General features: G+C 39.0%; 1 protein-coding gene across 1 annotated transcript; it reads left to right on the top strand.

The window, feature by feature from the left end:
• On the top strand, positions 1–15,891 carry plppr4b (phospholipid phosphatase related 4b). Its single transcript, XM_017031805.2, has 8 exons — positions 1–513; positions 6,573–6,758; positions 6,987–7,116; positions 8,112–8,307; positions 8,851–8,908; positions 9,270–9,443; positions 10,304–11,505; positions 11,559–15,891. The coding sequence occupies exons 1-8, from the start codon at positions 454–456 to the stop codon at positions 11,983–11,985; spliced, it is 2,433 nt and encodes an 810-aa protein (XP_016887294.1). The 5' UTR covers positions 1–453; the 3' UTR covers positions 11,986–15,891.
• The last annotated feature ends 2,856 nt before the right edge of the window (positions 15,892–18,747 follow it).

The raw sequence follows: 18,747 nt of genomic DNA, 5'->3' as shown, positions 1-18,747 counted from the left end.
GTTTTGATGTGTTTACTCACAGACCGCATACCACAGTTTGAGAACCACTGGTATAGTCCATTTATTCGAACACGGTTTGAAAACTACCGCGCACAGAACTTTAAAAATTGTTATTCAGATCCTTTGTGCGCTTGCGCCGTGAAGTCCCGCTTCCCGCCTCTCCCCTCCTCACCCTCTACGCTCTCTCCTCTCAACCTGGCAGCCAGTGAGAACAAATGCACAGAACTAGACTGTGCTCATTAGCAGCTGCAGCAGAGGGTGGAAAGCGTCTGGATGGTGGGTTGGATGCTTTACAGCTGAAGTCCTCTAAATACAATGGAACTCTTCCCCTGATCAGGGCATAACGCCTGGAGGAGCCCACCGAAGGCAAACCATTCGGTCTTTCTTACCACTCTTTTCCCATTTTCTTGGCGTCTTCCCGGTACTATTTGAATATTCAGAAAAGGCCCGGCCATGTCTGCGGGAGAGATCAAAGACAGTGTCAGCCTGCTACCCTGTTTCTATTTTGTCGAGGTGGGTGCACCCTTCGTATTTAGCTAACATTATTATCATTCGTCTTTGTCAACATCACGATTATAATTACCTTTCAACCGACTAAACTGTAATATTGTGTAGCGAATGCTGCAGTAGGAACTATGTCTATGTCTAAACAGGTCACTGCCTTCTTTAACTCTGCCCTTTATTTTTAACCAACTGATTAACTCACCCTCAGATGCGACTAACATCAACATTAGCGCTGCACGTTGTACGTGTTATATGCGTTCTTTGTTATTTAAATGCTATCACAACGTAGTTGTAGTAACTGTGAAAAGCATATTATACACACACTAATTTGCTGTGCGAAAAGACTTACTAATAAATAACATATTCGTGTCAAAAACATTCGGCATTTATAATGATAAATAAAATATTCGTGTCAAAAACATTCGGCATTTACTCATGTTAAATCAGCGGCTGCAACACGCTAGTTGTGTTGGTTGTCACTAGCTTTTTTATTATGCGCTTTATGCATGCTCTAATTCATCACTAGCCCGCGGCCCCTTTATCCAACAGGCGTAATGCATTATAGATTTGCTTTTTATGTTTTGCGACGTGTGCTCGTCCACGTGATCAGCGTCTTATTACTCAAAATAATTCTTCCTTCAAGAATATGGGCAGTTATTTTATTTATTAAGTTCCTAGTATTTTCAATGCAAGTACGATTTACGGATGATATTGATGATATATTGTTTTTTTTTATGTTACACTGTTAGAGGAATGTATGACTATAATTCAAACCCAAAGATCCACGCTTCCTTTAAAGTATCTGATGTACAGTATATGTATGTTTTATCCTTATTTTTTTCCCACTGCACAGATGCCTCATTCCTTACAATCTACAATTGACCTATTTATCTATTGTCAACTCCATCAGGAATACAACTATATAGCTTGTTAACTTGACACAAGCTTTGGTAGTTAAGAAAAAAAAAAGTGTACTATATTGAGCCCATATTTGGGAAATTATTGTGTTGTCTCTGCTTTCTTTTTCCAAGGCAGGCACGCTAACCGCTACACTAAGGAACTGACGAACAATTGGCTTACCAAAACTACAATTACCTATCAACACACCAGGAGCTTGCAGCATTTAGTGTCACCACTGTTATATATTTGTAGTATTGTACAAAAAAGCTGTTACTTAACAGCTCTCAAGAACTTTAAACAGTGGAAATGGCTAAAAAAAATTCCTACTGAGTGCTAATTTTACTTCTTTTCCATCAGGCTATTTCCTGTCAGACATTGGTTGGAAGACATTTAAATACTAGAAAGGTCAATGTATAGTTCATTTTAGCCTATAAATGTTATCCACCTGTCAGTTTGCTCTATGATGTTTGACATCAAGAGTCGAAATTACAACAGATTTGTTTCTCTGTGTGTATAGTTTATAATGATAGGAGCTGTGTTTGTCGACCGCTACTGGCCATTTAGTAGGTTCCATAGTGTAGCGGTTAGCACGCCTGCCTCGGAAAGAGAGAACAGAGTCCTGGGTTTGATTCCCAGAGGAACCGATTGCTTGGCGCTTGCTAGGGGCAGCCTGTTAACAGTATGTCTCTGCTAACAAAACTATTTCTTTTTATTTTATTTATTAAGGTAAAACAGACTAGAACAGAATAGAAACAAATGAAAACAAAGTAAATAAACAAACTGAAAATTAAAAATGTATAATTAAAAATATTAAACTGAGAACTAGAAGATAACTATATTGGATGTATCGAGAACAGAAAATCCAACAATACATATACAGATATATGTTTATTTCAAATGCAAAATTTACAATGGACAAGTGCATGATTGTGAAGCACTACAACATATAGGGATACAGGAATGTTTAGATAGAGATTCAGGAACACTGTATGTCAGACTGGAGTGGTATTTAATAGTTTAAAAGAAACGAACAGCAAATATTTTATATTCCATATGGTTCCTGTTGTCTTTGATTGACTAGAGTGGGTCCTCATATCCACCACAGACTTAAAACTCCTGTTTGCAGCCAGTGATGGAGCCAGCCATCCTAATCAATTTGTTCACTCTAATAGAGTCACTGGCTTTAATGATGCTTCCCCATCTTACTGTAGCATAGAGGATGGTTCTGGCTGCAACAGACTGGCCTCCTGCGACACACTTAAAAGGTCATACCCCTAAGGAAGTAGGCTTGGCTCATACCCTTTTTGTAGATAGCCTCACTGTTGACTCTCCAGTCCAGTTCTCTGTGGCTGTGACCCACCCCCCGGCCACAGTTTTTTTTTTATTTACCACAACATAGTGGTTGGGTTCGGTAGACTGCCAACCTTCTAAAGTAAAAAGTAATCTTTCTGATCATAAAACAGTTAGGGAGAAATTGATTTCTTTCAGACCATCTGACAAAATTATCAACGGAATACCTGCACTATTCATCCTGTCCATCCCTCATACACTCCTCATCAACCACAGCAACAAAAGTCCACAAAAAATGAATGCAGGTGGCATAACTCTAAGAGTTGGACCTAAAGTCACAAGCGTAAAAGGTAGCGCTGGCTCAATCTGATACTCAGGATTGATATTGGTCTGATGTTTGTCAAAACTTTCAGGATCCAACATAAAAACCCCACGGACTATAGCCCAACCCAATTTGATACCTATGCCCAAATGCTCAACTTTTCTTTGTACAACATGCCATAAATAAGCACACTAACACACTATCGCCTCAGAAACAGTAGCCCGCAGCTTGCTGGAGAAGAAAACTTTCAAAAGCCCTCTAGACCGCTAACTAATCAATGAAAAGATTTTTTCAGTACATACATCGCCCACAAAATAATTTGAGTGGTCTTCAGCCTGATTACCAAAAACCTGCCTACGTCGCTCTATAAAAAATATTTGTGGAAAATAAAAATACATCAAGTGTTAATTTGAAAACAATTCAAAAAAATAAATCAAATATGTTTTTTGACATAAATAGTTGTATCTCTCACCTTGTGTGTTTTTTCATGCAGAATATAACATCACAATGTTTCAGAACTCACAGACTGGAACATGGGGTCTCTCTTTTTCACTAATTCACATTTATAATAAAAACATGTAGGTGGCAATAATGCAAATGAACACATGCTTAATTACTATTTTGATGTCTGTCTGTGGCAACTGCTTGTAAAAAAAAAAATTAAACTGGCACACAATAAAAAGAAAGCCTGCACACAGATGCTGTGTGGGAAAGTATTTCTGTATCAGCAGCTCAGCTCCTGGCAGGAGTATGAGGATATAAAAGGAAACCTGCTTTGTTAGGATTCTCATGAAGCCTTACTTACCCTCCCCCAACACTCCCGATGCTTTACCTAGCCTCAGCTCAGTGGCTGCATAGTACACAAGAGACTGAGTCAGGGAATAAAAGCGGAAGATAAAACCGGCTGATCCCTGTGGACACGTTCAATTCATCTTACTGCAAACATACCCTTTTTAAAGCCTTGAGCTGCATATCATATGTCCTCTGTCTCTTGTCCACCTGGCTTAGCAATCTACCTAGCAATTTACCCTTCCATCCCATTGTATGTATTTTCATCGCAATGTGGAGGATGAACTGGATAAACACATTGCAAAAGCTGCTGTGAAATGTGAAAAGTTTCGTTAATATATATGCCATGATTTCAGACTCAGCATGCACACCATTTACCCAATCAGATGGGCAAGAACAGCACCAACCACCTGCTGCACCACGATAAAGAGCTGCACAAACAATTCAAGGCCAGTCAATCTAGAGTCCTGACCTTTTCATATAGAACAACACTGAAATTACAGAGGCCATAACTCACTATTTGGCTGTCCTTAGCCAAATAGTGAGTCACCACCCGCAGGAAGGTTCAGGGGGGTTGGTACGGTGCAATGTGATTCGGGTGGCAACTGCTGCCCCCGCGACCCGGTAACGGATAAGCGGTTGAAAATGGATGGATTGGTGTTTAATTGCTTACTTATTTAGGGGTTTTTTACTGGTTCTATCTATTTAATGTTAGACAATTAAATTATTTTAGATTTAGGGGTTTTAGGATTTGTACAAACTTTACTGGGAAATGGAATTTGAGTTGGCTGTCTGATTGTTTTCTAACTCTAAGAAGAAGAACTTAATAACACTGAATGTTTAGTCGCGAAAATACCACGAGCCAATTGTACACAGTACATTGACTCAGCGGAAAGGTCAGCAGTAAAATGGTCTACTGCACCTATTTAGTATATCTCAAGAAAACAATCACATAAAAGACTGCTCTTCTGTATAGTTGACCTTTTACACACACAAACACACTACGCAAGAAGATTCCACCAGTTACAGACTAGCACTGGACTAGAATATTATATAGAAATAAATGTAGTTCCACAGTATAGGGGTTAGCACGCTTGCCTTGCGAAAAGAGAGCAGAGAGTCTTGGCTTTGATTCCCAGAGGAAACAAATGCTTGATGTTAATCCCTCTCTTGTAAGTTGCTTTGGATAAAAGTCTAGCAAAATGTAAATGTAAATATTAGGGATGCTGAAACCGAAAACCAAAATTGAGGAAACCAAGGCCGAAAACAACCACCGGAAAAAAATTATTATGCCTATTACGAGTACCATTGCATTTTAGGCTATGACTGTGTACTAAACCTTGATAAAATCAAGGCACTGCAATTTCATAAATGAATATTAATGTTTCGAAGAATAAAGTTATTTAGCACATTCCGACAATGCACAATAAAAAAAATGCACTTTGTGTCAATTGCTGGATCATTTCTCGTGCGCGCTGCTTTATTCTCGCATCCGAGTAATGATTTGTATAACGCAGATTTAGTACAGTCGTGATGAAGTGCGGAGGAGCCGAACGGATGTCAGTGAAATGTGTGCACGACAGACTCCATGAGTGTACTTTTCATTGTTTTCGCTGCGTCGTCTGTCTCAACCTCTTTGCTTAGAAGACGCTTTAGTGCTGTGATTAAAGTCAGTAATGTATTATGTGTCACCAGCCGGAGCAGACCCAGTAGGTGTATGTAGGTAATACATGTGACCGAGGCAAGCATCTTGACATGTATGTATGTAAGTTTGAGTCGTAGACAGTAGTGATGTGCGGATCGATCCTGAAATATCGATACTTCCGATTCTGGATCTTTATGCTCTGAAATCGATTCTGAAATCAAAATATCGATACTTTTGATACTTACGCATTCTGAGATGAGGTGTATCCTAAACAGAAACATGGTGAAAAGTATCCAAATTATTGAGATGTTGTCTAAGTGACGCTCGGTTGGTGGGACTACTTCTTCTTCCGCCTGGGTGTGTGCGTCATGCGTAAGCACAGGGGCTCTACTCCGTGCTCTCACTCAGTCACTATTGATGGGAATTTCGGCTCTTTTTTGGAGAACCGGTTCTTTTGGCTCGGTTCACTGAAAAAATCCGACTCTTTCGGGTCCCAAATGGCTCCTCAGATTATTTATTTTATTTTTTTATTTATTTTTGTTTTACAAATAACATGTTTTCAGAGTTTGAAACATTGTTTTGACATATTTTATATGATTGTGTTCTCAAGGTTTTCTATTGTTGTGTTGACTGTATAGTAAATGAGGCAGCTACCTCAGTACACTCCAGAGTTTAAAATAAATAAATAAATAAAAACCTCAGCCTCGGATTCTTAAAGAAGCTATTTTTTTTTTTTAGTTAAAAGACAAATGATAAAATATCGGTATCGGCGATGCCAGCCCGAATTTTACTCGGTATCGGATCGGAAAGGAAATTGGTGGTATCGAAAATCACTAGTCGACAGATGTGGTGGATATATCTTTATTTTTCAAAATAAAACATCATTCAGAATCAGATAATAATTAAAATGGAAATAATGTAAATAATGCATTCTTTCTGTGCGGCCCGGTATCAATTGACCCATGGATCGGTGCCGGTCTGTTCTAATTATCAGTTCAAATAAGCATGTCCACGTGCGCTATAAGGCTTTTTTTTATGTTACATTGTTAAATCCTTCTGCCTTAGCGGTTTGTTCCACTTGGATCCTTATCCTATTCCCTATCCTCTTGTGTTTGTAAATAGCTGCCAATCCTGGTATCATCAATGGTCAGTCTTTACTTCCTGGAGTGGACAGATGTATTCAAGCCAGTGAAGTTTGGCTTCACCTGCCATGACCGTAGCCTGAACCTACCTTACGTTGACCCAAACCATGAGGTCGTACCTCTGCTGATGCTGTTTAGTCTCGTCTTTGCCGGACCCGCTATCATGGTATGGATTCGTGGTTTCTATTGTTGTAGAGACATATTGCAGTTGATCATTTAGCTCTTACGGTTCACAACATGGTCTTTTTTTTGTCTTATCAATGTAATATCAGTATAATATCGTGCTTGGAAACATCTTCAGTGGAGTGACTGTTCTTTTGTTTGTTTATTATCTTAGGATAAAAAATGAAAATGTAATCCATCATTGGTGTGCTGTTATGTCCTCTGTTAACAGATCATGATTGGAGAAGCTGTTCTTTTCTGCTGTCAGTCTTGCAAGAAGTGTAGTGTGAGGGCAGAGGTCAACATCAACGCCGCAGGATGTAACTTTAACTCCTTCATACGAAGAGCACTTCGCTTTATTGGTAAATGTTTTTTTTGACTAAAAACGTTTTACACTATTATCTTTTAGCATTTTCTATTCTTAGCATTGTACTAGAAGGTAAATTAGGTGAATTGTGAAAATAAGTACAAGCTTTATATGATTAACAATAAATACTTAACCAAGAGCAGTTTGGAAATAGTTAACCCTGTTGTGTTTTACATAATATTAGTCTGTTTTTCATGTACTGTACACCGATTTTTGATCGCAATTAATCACGATTTTTCTGCCAATAATGGCATTTTATCATTCATTTATTTCAGTATACTATACGATGAAACCTGCAATACCATTTGATTTGTAAACACGTTAAAAAAAAACAACAACAACATGCTTTTTGACAGTAGTATTCCGATCCCTGTTCTAATGCCCGAGATCTTTGATTAGCGATCAGAGTCACTCCTTTCGCAATCTTAGCATCTTTTATTGATTCCTTGTTCTTAACGATGGTACAAATCAACGACTTAGCTAAGCCATACCGTAAAGCCGGATCTGACACGAGCGCCTATCTCATGCTTTCATATATTCTTTCTTCAGTTCTATTGCTGTTCTCATTATTTTTCTTTCCCGTGGTGATTTATCTTCCGATTTATGAAGTGTACAGCTTAACAGTTTGCATTGCTGTTCAGCTTTTTCTCCTGCTTTGAAATGTAAGGGGTGATGATAAAATATCACAATGCAATGGTTTCCAACCTTTTTTTGGCTGGTGACTGCATTTTGAGAGACATTTTAGTAGCTGCCACTTATACATGAAAGAAAAAGAATACAGCTGTTTTAGAGTACACGTGGTGACTTCGATTATAATTTTAAATAGGAATAAGAATGTATGGATTTATGTAATTCTTTTAATAATAACTAGACCTTTCAGGTGACCCCCATTTGAATTCCAGATGATTCCACGTAGGGTTGAGAAACACTGCTATAACGATTGAATAAAGATGCTCACATCCACTTTAATTTACAATCGTCTGTCCTTAGGTGTTCATGTGTTCGGTCTCTGTGCCACGGCTCTCATTACGGACATCCTCCAACTGATGACAGGTCTCCCAACACCCTACTTTCTCACTGTATGTAAACCTAACTACACCACACTGAACATCACCTGTGAGCAAAATCCATATGTCCTAGAAGATATCTGCGACGGGGATGACCCAGCAGCAATCAGCCAGGGCAGGTAAACAGAAAACAATTTTGGTAACAGACTTTACCTTTATAGATTGCATGTTGAAAATGTATTAAGTTAAAAAAAATGCACTACAAAACAAAATGCAGTAATAAACTGATGAACTGATTAGATAGACAAAAAACTAAACTAAATGGTGCACTGATGAAAATAATGACCCGAGCAGCACAAAAACAGAAGTAAAGTGACATAAATCTTATGTTCGGACTAAACTTGTAAGTCAATCGTCAGAAAATTCACCATTTTGCGATTACCGTATTTCCCAGAGTATAAGTCACTTTTTTTATCCTTTGGGTGGGTTTGCGACTTATACTCAGGTGCGACTTATATATTAAAAAGTTTTATTTTCACATTCACAGCCGCTAGAGGGCACTCTTGGTTTGTGTACCAGTATCTACTACTCCTGTATCACTGAAAATTTACATGGTCGTTATTTTCACACTGACTTCTCACTTTTACTATGTATGTTGCTGCCTTTCATGCCCAGACAAATGTATGTGAGGTTTAGTTTATTTCTGTTTTTCTGTTTTGCAGGAAATCCTTTCCATCACAGCACGCCACGCTTGCGTCCTTCGCTGCTGTGTACATTTCGGTAAGTAATAGCTTATATCCAATGCTGTGTCACATTGACAAGTAGGTTGACTTCCTTCTGTGTCGGATTCACTCTTGATCAACATATAAAGAAAAATGACTAACATATGTGTTAGGTAGGTAACCGGGCTTTAGCACGCTTGCCTTCATGATGAGTGAGTACACGACAGCTAGGGACAGGGGAAGACGAGGGGGGAGGGGGGGTCTTCAGCAGTGTACGGAATGACCGGCCCTAGTGTAAGTGCAGCCTTAGACAGTCCTTATTCCAATTGAAAAGGCACCTAAATAAAATTGATATTTTTCAAAAGCGGAATTGTGCAATTTTGACAATGATTAACTGCAACATTATGATGTATTCGCAGATGTACTTCAACAGTACTCTAACAGACTCTTCCAAACTACTTAAACCCCTGCTGGTCTTCTTCTTCACCATTTGTGCCCTTATCTGTGGTTTGACAAGAATCATCCAGTACAAGAACCATGCCATCGACGTCTACCTGGGCTTTTTGCTTGGCGGAGGAATTGCTGTCTACCTGGTAGGACGCTCTCGACTAAATAGTTTGAAAGTCTTTCAGTACTTTGATGTTTGAAAAATGAAAGAGAGTCAGTCTGCTTGACTACTTGTTGATCCATTTGCAACTTTCTCAAATCAGTTTGGATATTTGATGTAGAAACAACTACAAATGGCTTGAACCGATACTCAGGATCGGTATCGGTCCGATATTCAAAATTTCATTTGAGGATTGGAAAAATCAGCTCTAGCCTTTCTGATCTGCTACCTAACTCGAAATGCTCAGCTTAACCCTTTCATGCATGACGGTCACTACAGTGGACAGCTATTAAAATGTCATTTTCTATGATAAGAATAGGTTTTGATGGCAGTGTTGCATATAAGCCTCTACAGTGGATTCTCAGGCGTCCACTGTAGAGACCGTCATGCATGAAAGGGTTAACAATGCGGTACATATTTATGTGGCACATATTTTACACAGGGACACTATCCCCTAAGCAACGGCAGCCCATGGCATCCTAAAGGAGAAAAGTTTCGAAATGATACCGATGTCGGCAGATACTCCAAGTTGCAATATCGGTATCAGACATGAGAAAGTTGTATAACGCCATCATTAGTAACAATTAGCCACCAAGTATAGATCTGAATAATAGTGTTGTGGGTTTTTTTTATGTAGTTTGGGTCATCCTTTCTCTGTCATTACGCTGCTGAACACACTGAAGTCCACTAACAATGAAAACTGATTGGTGTACTTTATAAAAAGGCATGAAATTTTGACAAAAATTTAAACCAATACTGTATGAGAGTATCGGCTCGAGCCATCCCTATGCAGAAAATTGGATGCTTTAGTTGTAATTGTACGGGGGTTTTTTTTTCTATATCCAGGGTTTGTATGCAGTCGGAAACTTCCAACCTAGTGAGGAGGTTAGCCACAAACCCCCTCCTATACTACACACCATCCCCTGTTCTTTGCCCCACATAAGCAAAGAGGCTATGTTTCACCTTATGCAAATAAAAGCCAATATGGCTGGGGAGCATGGCATACCCGCCTCCGAGGGTCAGCTTCTCCGTGGATTTCAGAAGCAGAGGACGGACGTCCATAACAACCATTCTGGTGCAGATGTGGACGGGATCACCCTCTTCAGCCCCGCAACTAAGGATGCTACTTTGACCTTCAGCCACACCCTTCCTCGTGTGCACACCTCTCAGGCCATGGCGGCGTATGAGGAAAATGCCAGACGTCACGCCGCCACACTTCATCATCACTCGTCAAAGGATTCCAGCCATTCCAGACAGCTTCTTTCACAATGGAAAAGCAAGAACAACAAATGCCCTATGCAGGTGACCGACTCCTTCTCTTCTTCTGTGGACTCATCATCCGGCCAGCATCTGCACCACCATGGCAGCATGGAGTTCAGATCCAGCTCCGAGCCATCAGCTATAGCTCCTAATGGAGGATTCGAAGGTCATGCTTTTATATCCAACATGGCAACAGGGTGTAGCACTACCCTGCCCAGCAACTGTAGCAGCATAATCGGAGGTGCCCGTATGTCAATGCAGTCCAGACCGGGATCTTCACAGCTGGTTCACATACCAGAGGAATCTCAAGATAACACGCACACTGGCTCTCTGAGGTCCGTGTCCCGTGGAGAAAATGAGGAGGCAAACAGTACTGTTCAGGTGAACTGGAAACGAGCAAGAAATACAACAGCCTGCGGTACTGGCGAAAAGGGATCAAGAGTTATGCAGGTAAAGCAGCAGGGTCTACTGCAGGCCCAGTCCAAGAGCTTGGATGAAAGCAGCTTAGGCTGCAGCAACACTGCCATCTGCAAAAGCTCTCATCCCAACAGAACACTGAACGATCAAGAACCCCCGAGCACTACAGAACCGATGTCGTCAGGCAGCACAACAGGTAGTATTTCAGGAGCGATTGTCAGAGTTAAGGCCCATCCTGAAATGGAACAACTGTCGATCCAACCTACGTCAACGGATTGCGGCGGTTCATGGAGATGGCAGTCTCTCGACAGCAGTACTGAAACCACTGGCGGTGAAGTATCCGGTCAAACAGAAGGAACTGGGAGTTTAAAGCGGTCGTTACAGTTTAATAATCTAAACAGAGACTTGGAAAGCTCCGAGGTAGTTTAAAGCGGTCGTTACAGTTTAACAATCTAAACAGAGACTTGGAAAGCTCCGATTTGATGTGCCAAGGATCAGCTAACACAAAGCGTGCTAATAATGTTGTGTCCCCCACCCCCATTTTTAGCAACCCACCCACAATTACTGTTTATACTGAGAACAGGGGCCAGTCAGATCATGGGTTTCAAACCCAGCACTTATCAACTATAAGAGTCAGTACAGGGGATGGCAGTAGTTCCGGTAATGGTGGTGGTGGTAGCGAAGGGGCCGGGGGAAGCCTGTCGGAAACCCTCTCAATTGGCTCTAGTCATGAGTCGTCGCTGCGCAGAAAAGGAAACATCATCCTAATTCCGGAGAGAGCCAAGAGCCCAGATAACGCCCGCAATATTTTCTACAAAGGAACATCAATGACACCTGTCTTCAAGGATTGATTCGTCGTCGAGATTTTGAAGAAAGACTCGTCCAAAAGCTAAGCAACACACTTTCAAGAGAACCCAACAACTGTGAAACCAGTCGGTATTATCCGTAATTGTACATACGGTGTTCACGCCATGTCGTTCGGCATGACGTTTTGAAGACGTTTACACTAAAGCACATCCTTCTTAGTATTGTTAAGTGTAATAATGGTAATAATCACTGTGTATTGTTGTGATCACTTTTTCAAAATATTGTTATGTTATTACCGTACCAGTAATTTCAGGACAAGAGGACATTTTTTCTCTGTATGTTTTAATAAAAAAAAACAACTGAGTAGCACATAACAACCAAACTGTAAAAAAAAAAAAGAAAATAGAAAAAAACAACTCCAAAATAATTGTATTTAAGCTGTGAAATACCTTGCTGACATACCTTGCTACACCAGAAAATACCACTACCTATACGGGTTGATAATTTAAGTGAACATAGAATTTTACAAAAAGTGAAAAAAAATGTACTAATATAATATGACAGAGAGTTTTGTAACTTATCTATTTTCTGTACAGATACGCATATCCAACACCCTTTTCAGCCGTAAGTGTTCTTAGCATCTGTTATGTAGCTACAAAGTCAAATATGCTGTGACATGCACTAAAATACGTGTTTACTTTTGTATAATACAAACTTTTTTGCATACTATTCTCTTGTACTCAAAAACTGAATATCCAAGTCTCATATCGCCAACACCAAATGTAGCAATATTCTTATTTATAATATTAAGATACGCATTTTCAGAGTGTGTAGAGCAATGCTTGGCTTACACTATGCTTAAATATTATTTTAGTAGATGTCCACAAAACTCTTTGACCACAGTTGTCTCTGTAATTACCACTTACTTTGTAAGTCATTTTACGTTTAAAATGTGGGTCTTCCCATTAGCATTTTGGGCTGTTGGCTGACAGTTTTTAAGTATCGGCAAATCTAGTGACTTTTTGTCCTGATATGTCCGTTTTTTTCAATGTTCAATAACACACGGATGCATTTTGTAAATATAAAGAAAAAAAAGTGATGCATCATGTTTCGTGTTCTTTTAATTACTGCAGCATGTTTTTTGTTTTTTTTTTCGCAAATGCAATTTGAATTTAAAAATGTGCCATTTAAACCAGGAAATATTTTATTTATCCTTGGAGATACACTCCAGGTATTGCGAGTGCCACGTGTATTAACTTTGAGAACCTGATTTTCAGTGTGTCTATGTCTACCCGTATTCGGTCCATTTTCATAGGTATTTCTAAACCAACATACTTTGTTTTTGTTAAGTGTTTGGTTTTGGTTTGTTTGTAAAAAGAAAACCATGAAATGTTTTAGTCTTATGATTTAGACTAAGCTGAGGATGGTTGAGTAGGAATCATGAAAAATGTTTTTATTGTTGGCTGTTGATCATCACTTTTTTACTGTTGCTTTACTCTTCCCATTACGAAAATAGTCCTACTAATCCAGCATGAGACCATCATCCAACTGTTTGGGCAAAGGAATATACGTAGTTTAGTTGTACAAGTCCTGACAACCTGGAGGAAACATTAACACCAAAATATTTCTTAGTCTAAGGGTGCAGAAGTGTCACATGCGGACATCGACATGGCAGGAAGCAGGCAGGACCCAAATGCAGTACTAGTGTAGGTAGTTAATTTGAAGGTTCTAAATTCCAAAAACCAGGACTGAAGCATACACAAAGTCGAGCAGAGCTGAGAACAGAAAGAGAGTTGAGCACAGCAACAGACTTGCTCGGGAACAAACTAGAAAACAGCTACAACAAAAAACTCGACCCAACGCAGACATGACAGAAAAGTATATCATCATCGGCATAAAGATTTATTTTATGCTTAAGTTCCTTTCAGTGTATCCCTTTTTGTTTTTATTTTGCCGAATACCAGCTTGGGGCTAATAAGAATAAAGTAAAGAGTGAAGGCAGTTCTGCCTTCTCACCCTCAACAGGTTGAATTGTTTTATGTTCTAACAGAAGAGCAAAGTGAATTATAGATTTTTTTTTTTTAACCAATAAATATTTACCAAATCAGAATTTGTGAAGTGAGGCAAGAGAAACTTGAAATGAACCCTGCCGAATGCTTTTTTTAAGTGTAAAAAAGACTATTAACCAGTTAAGGTTGTAAGTGTTGTAATTGTATTGTCTATGAAAAACAGTGAGTCCCGTGTGATGCTAGATGAATTTCTGATCTGGGTGTATTATACAAGTAGTGGATCCTTTCAATCCTCCCGGGTAAGGCTTTGCAATTTATTTTTAGATATGCATTCATTTATTCAAGTGATATACAGTAGGTCGTAGCTAGATGGCAACGTGGGGTCCTTTTCTGCTTTAAGTTGAGGCAAACTTTAGCTGAATTGATGTTATGTTGCAAAAATATAGCCGCAGGTTTGCCGGAGATGGAGACAGAAAACGGAAAAGAGATGCAGAAAAACTGCATGATTAAACAGGACTCTTTCGGGCCAAAATTTATAATTGGTTTGTAGTGGCATCAATTTCTGTGGTTAATAATTAATTAAATAAGTTAGTGGCGGCGGTGGTGGCTATCCTGCGAAAAAGCTGGAATGCTAAACTGCCTAACATAAAAGTGTTACATTCACTAAATTCACAATATATTAGAAATTTTCACCTTAGGTAGATATCTCACCATAAAAATATTTACATAATGCACAAATAATTAAAAAAAAACAAAACAGTAAAGGAATAAGCGCACACCCAAAATGTTTGTGTCAGTGTATGCTATCATGGTTTGATATAATGCAAAATAATTCAAAGTACAGGGTGAGTTCCATTCCCATGGCATGATCTAACTTGTTTTTTTTTTTTTTCCGTATGCCGGAACTCACATACTGTTCATTAGTACCTAATCAAGGATGTAAAAAAAATCAGAAGAGTTTGACTTACACTTGGGAGCCATAATAAAGGGCAAAAATTCCCCCCAAAAAACGAAAGAAAGCAAATGTAGCTGAAGCCAATGTATGGCTTACAAACGACCAATATAAACAAAGGCATCGTCTGCGTAGAGGGACACAGGAAGATGTATTCGTCCACTGTGCTTGCCAACTAGTTTTTGTTTATACTAGTTGGCAAGTTTCAATGCTATCTTTATCGGAATGATGGAACAAGACTGTCTTAATAAATTCATGTGAGATTGCGACGTAACCACAAAGTGCCAAAGATCGAGGACCCCCTGTATGCCATTTGCATGTACCAGTGATCTACAATATGTAAAAAATGTATCACGGAAAATGTATATAATGCAGGCAACGTAAGAAAGTTCAAATAATCTGGTATACAATCTAGATCTAAATAAGGCTACTGTAAGTTACCAGTAAAGGTACTAGGTGGTAAACAAACTAGCAAAGTTTGCAAAGTTACGCCAATCACATGTCTATTCTATGTTTATCTATTTTTCTTCTCCCTCAAATGCATTGTCAATCATAGTATGACAAACACTGCTTTAAGATTCATCACTTTGGTGGAGTATGTTTTTTATGGAATAAAAATAAATTACACTTTTTTGAAGTATTCAATGTGTCAACTTACTGATTAACACTCATAACATGGCTGTATTGATTTAAAGGCAACGCACATGTTTGTACACACATTTAAGGGAGCCCAATGATTGTATGTGGTGGACCAGTACGGGCCAAAATACCAGGGCCAATTTCTTTTTTTGTCCATACCTAGTTGGTTTCTATAGAGACAAGACAAGGAGGGTCTTACTTGAAGTCTTACTTCAAATATAGTGATGGCATCAGTCTCCCGATCCCACACTGGCAGGTGGTTTCTAGAGGTGTGGAACCTCTCGAACCTCTCGAACTAGTACAGGCATGGGCAAACTAACGCCTGGGATGCGGCCCATTTAGCTTTTTAATACAGCCCACCCAACCTTTTTACAAATGATATAATTTATTTATATTATTATTCTACTTCTGCCTTTTCCCTGCAATACCCATGTTTCCCCAATAGATAACATAGAAAATTAGCATTTTAGCCTTTGTTCAGGACTTTTACATGTCATTTATCTTAGTTCACAAAAAAACGAAAGAAAGCAAATGTAGCTGAAGCCAATGTATGGCTTACAAACGACCAATATAAACAAAGGCATCGTCTGCGTAGAGGGACACAGGAAGATGTATTCGTCCACTGTGCTTGCCAACTAGTTTTTGTTTATACTAGTTGGCAAGTTTCAATGCTATCTTTATCGGAATGATGGAACAAGACTGTCTTAATAAATTCATGTGAGATTGCGACGTAACCACAAAGTGCCAAAGATCGAGGACCCCCTGTATGCCATTTGCATGTACCAGTGATCTACAATATGTAAAAAATGTATCACGGAAAATGTATATAATGCAGGCAACGTAAGAAAGTTCAAATAATCTGGTATACAATCTAGATCTAAATAAGGCTACTGTAAGTTACCAGTAAAGGTACTAGGTGGTAAACAAACTAGCAAAGTTTGCAAAGTTACGCCAATCACATGTCTATTCTATGTTTCTCCCTCAAATGCATTGTCAATCATAGTATGACAAACACTGCTTTAAGATTCATCACTTTGGTGGAGTATGTTTTTTATGGAATAAAAATAAATTACACTTTTTTGAAGTATTCAATGTGTCAACTTACTGATTAACACTCATAACATGGCTGTATTGATTTAAAGGCAACGCACATGTTTGTACACACATTTAAGGGAGCCCAATGATTGTATGTGGTGGACCAGTACGGGCCAAAATACCAGGGCCAATTTCTTTTTTTGTCCATACCTAGTTGGTTTCTATAGAGACAAGACAAGGAGGGTCTTACTTGAAGTCTTACTTCAAATATAGTGATGGCATCAGTCTCCCGATCCCACACTGGCAGGTGGTTCGAGAGGTGTGGAACCTATTACAGGCATGGGCAAACTAAGGCCCGGGTCTAGAGGTGTGGAACCTCTCGAACCTCTCGAACTAGTACAGGCATGGGCAAACTAACGCCTGGGATGCGGCCCATTTAGCTTTTTAATACAGCCCACCCAACCTTTTTACAAATGATATCATTTATTTATATTATTATTCTACTTCTGCCTTTTCCCTGCAATACCCATGTTTCCCCAATAGATAACATAGAAAATTAGCATTTTAGCCTTTGTTCAGGACTTTTACATGTCATTTATCTTAGTTCACACGAACCCTCCTGTTAAATTTTAGGGACAATTGTGGCCAGTAGCTAAATGCTCAGCTTCCCATTCTGCTTGGGGGAAGGCAGGACCCGAATGCAGCACTAGAGAGACGTTGGTCAGGTGAAAAAATGTTACTCAAAATAACATTCACTTTAGAGTCACTGGAACAGGACCAGGTAGAAACAAACGCAGACAAGAATCGGGACCTAGGACCACAACATTGTGTTCACGACAGAACATCGCAATGACCACGAACAAACCGATTATACAGCAAAAGGGCGGGGAGACAGACAGACAGAGCTGACACTTTCATACCTGCCCCCTATTTTTTCTCAAGCTGTAGGAGAAGGTGCTGAGGCTCATTGCATGAGTGATCCTGGGATCCTTCATTGCATTCTCTTAAGATTACAAAAACACATGTAGTATCACAGAGGTTCACACAAAGTGAATAAATTCTTGCTGTTAAGAAGCAATGCGCAGGGCGCACCCACCGCTCCCAACACCCATTAACTGCAGGATGTCCTGCAATTAATTGATTTTGAATTTTTGAATTTTTTTTTTAATATATATTTTTTTAAATTTTAATCGTTGCACAGCTCTTATGTATAATGACATTACGTGGCCTTTACTGTTTTTGCTTAATCCTACAATTATCAATATAGTGAGAAATGATATTAAGAAATACTGTATATTATACATATATCACTTTACATGCACCGTACATTTGGCATCTGTAAATTTTTTTTAATATATTTTTTAAATTTTTAATCGTTGCACAGCTCTAATGTATAATGACATTACGTGGCCTTTACTGTTTTTGCTTAATCCTTACTAATGCATATATATATTCTTGATATAATCCCTTAAAGATCTGAAAATATCTTCATTTTGTAAATACAATTATCAATATAGTGAGAAATGATTTTAAGAAATACTGTATATTATACATATATCACTTTACATGCACCGTACATTTGGCATCTGTTGAAATATTACGTTAAGAAACCAGAATGTCCTTTGTGACATCATAAAGGACAATGACTTTTATCTAAAAGTTTTCAGTAACTGCCAAATGTTGACCGTGCTGATCAAAGTCATGACGTTTTGAAGGTTCTCAAGAGGCAGGAATAAAACTCTCCCTGCGTCCATGCACAGGTCAGCTAAAATCTGGGAATAGCACAAAGAGGGGGACACAGGATGGGACAGAGGAAAGTAAAACAAGTTTGATGTCAACTGTAGAAAACTGATTGTCTTCTTTTCAATTGTTAAGGAATGCAGAATTTGGAGTGCATGGGGTAGAATGTCACAGGAGCTTGGCAAAAACTAAGGGCCAATTGTTGTTGACAACTGTTTGAAAGATCCTGCAAACAACATTGTCAACTCCTGTCATTTGAAGAACTCAAATGTTCAGTCAGCGGTGGAGAACATGAGATTGGTCCATACCTTTGGTGACATTTTGCAGTGACAACAACACAATCACCAACAAATCCAAGTTTGTGAGCGAAATGAAGTGGTGGAGAACATGAGGTTGGTCCATACCAAATCCAAGTTTGTGAGCGAAATGAA

This window comes from Cynoglossus semilaevis, chromosome 3 (assembly GCF_000523025.1).
Source record: "Cynoglossus semilaevis isolate Cse_v1.0 chromosome 3, Cse_v1.0, whole genome shotgun sequence".
NCBI classification, from domain to species: Eukaryota; Metazoa; Chordata; class Actinopteri; order Pleuronectiformes; family Cynoglossidae; genus Cynoglossus; species Cynoglossus semilaevis.
The sequence above is the reverse complement of the archived record's forward strand: the minus strand, read 5'-3'. Positions and strand labels throughout refer to the sequence as shown.

Bases quoted from the DNA above. Each gene is read 5' to 3' on its own strand.
- plppr4b (XM_017031805.2), top strand. From the start codon at position 454: ATGTCTGCGGGAGAGATCAAAGACAGTGTCAGCCTGCTACCCTGTTTC. The intron at 6,759-6,986 runs GTATGGATTCGT...CTCTGTTAACAG, and splicing joins TTGCCGGACCCGCTATCATG to ATCATGATTGGAGAAGCTGT. The intron at 11,506-11,558 runs GCGGTCGTTACA...GCTCCGAGGTAG, and splicing joins GAAGGAACTGGGAGTTTAAA to TTTAAAGCGGTCGTTACAGT.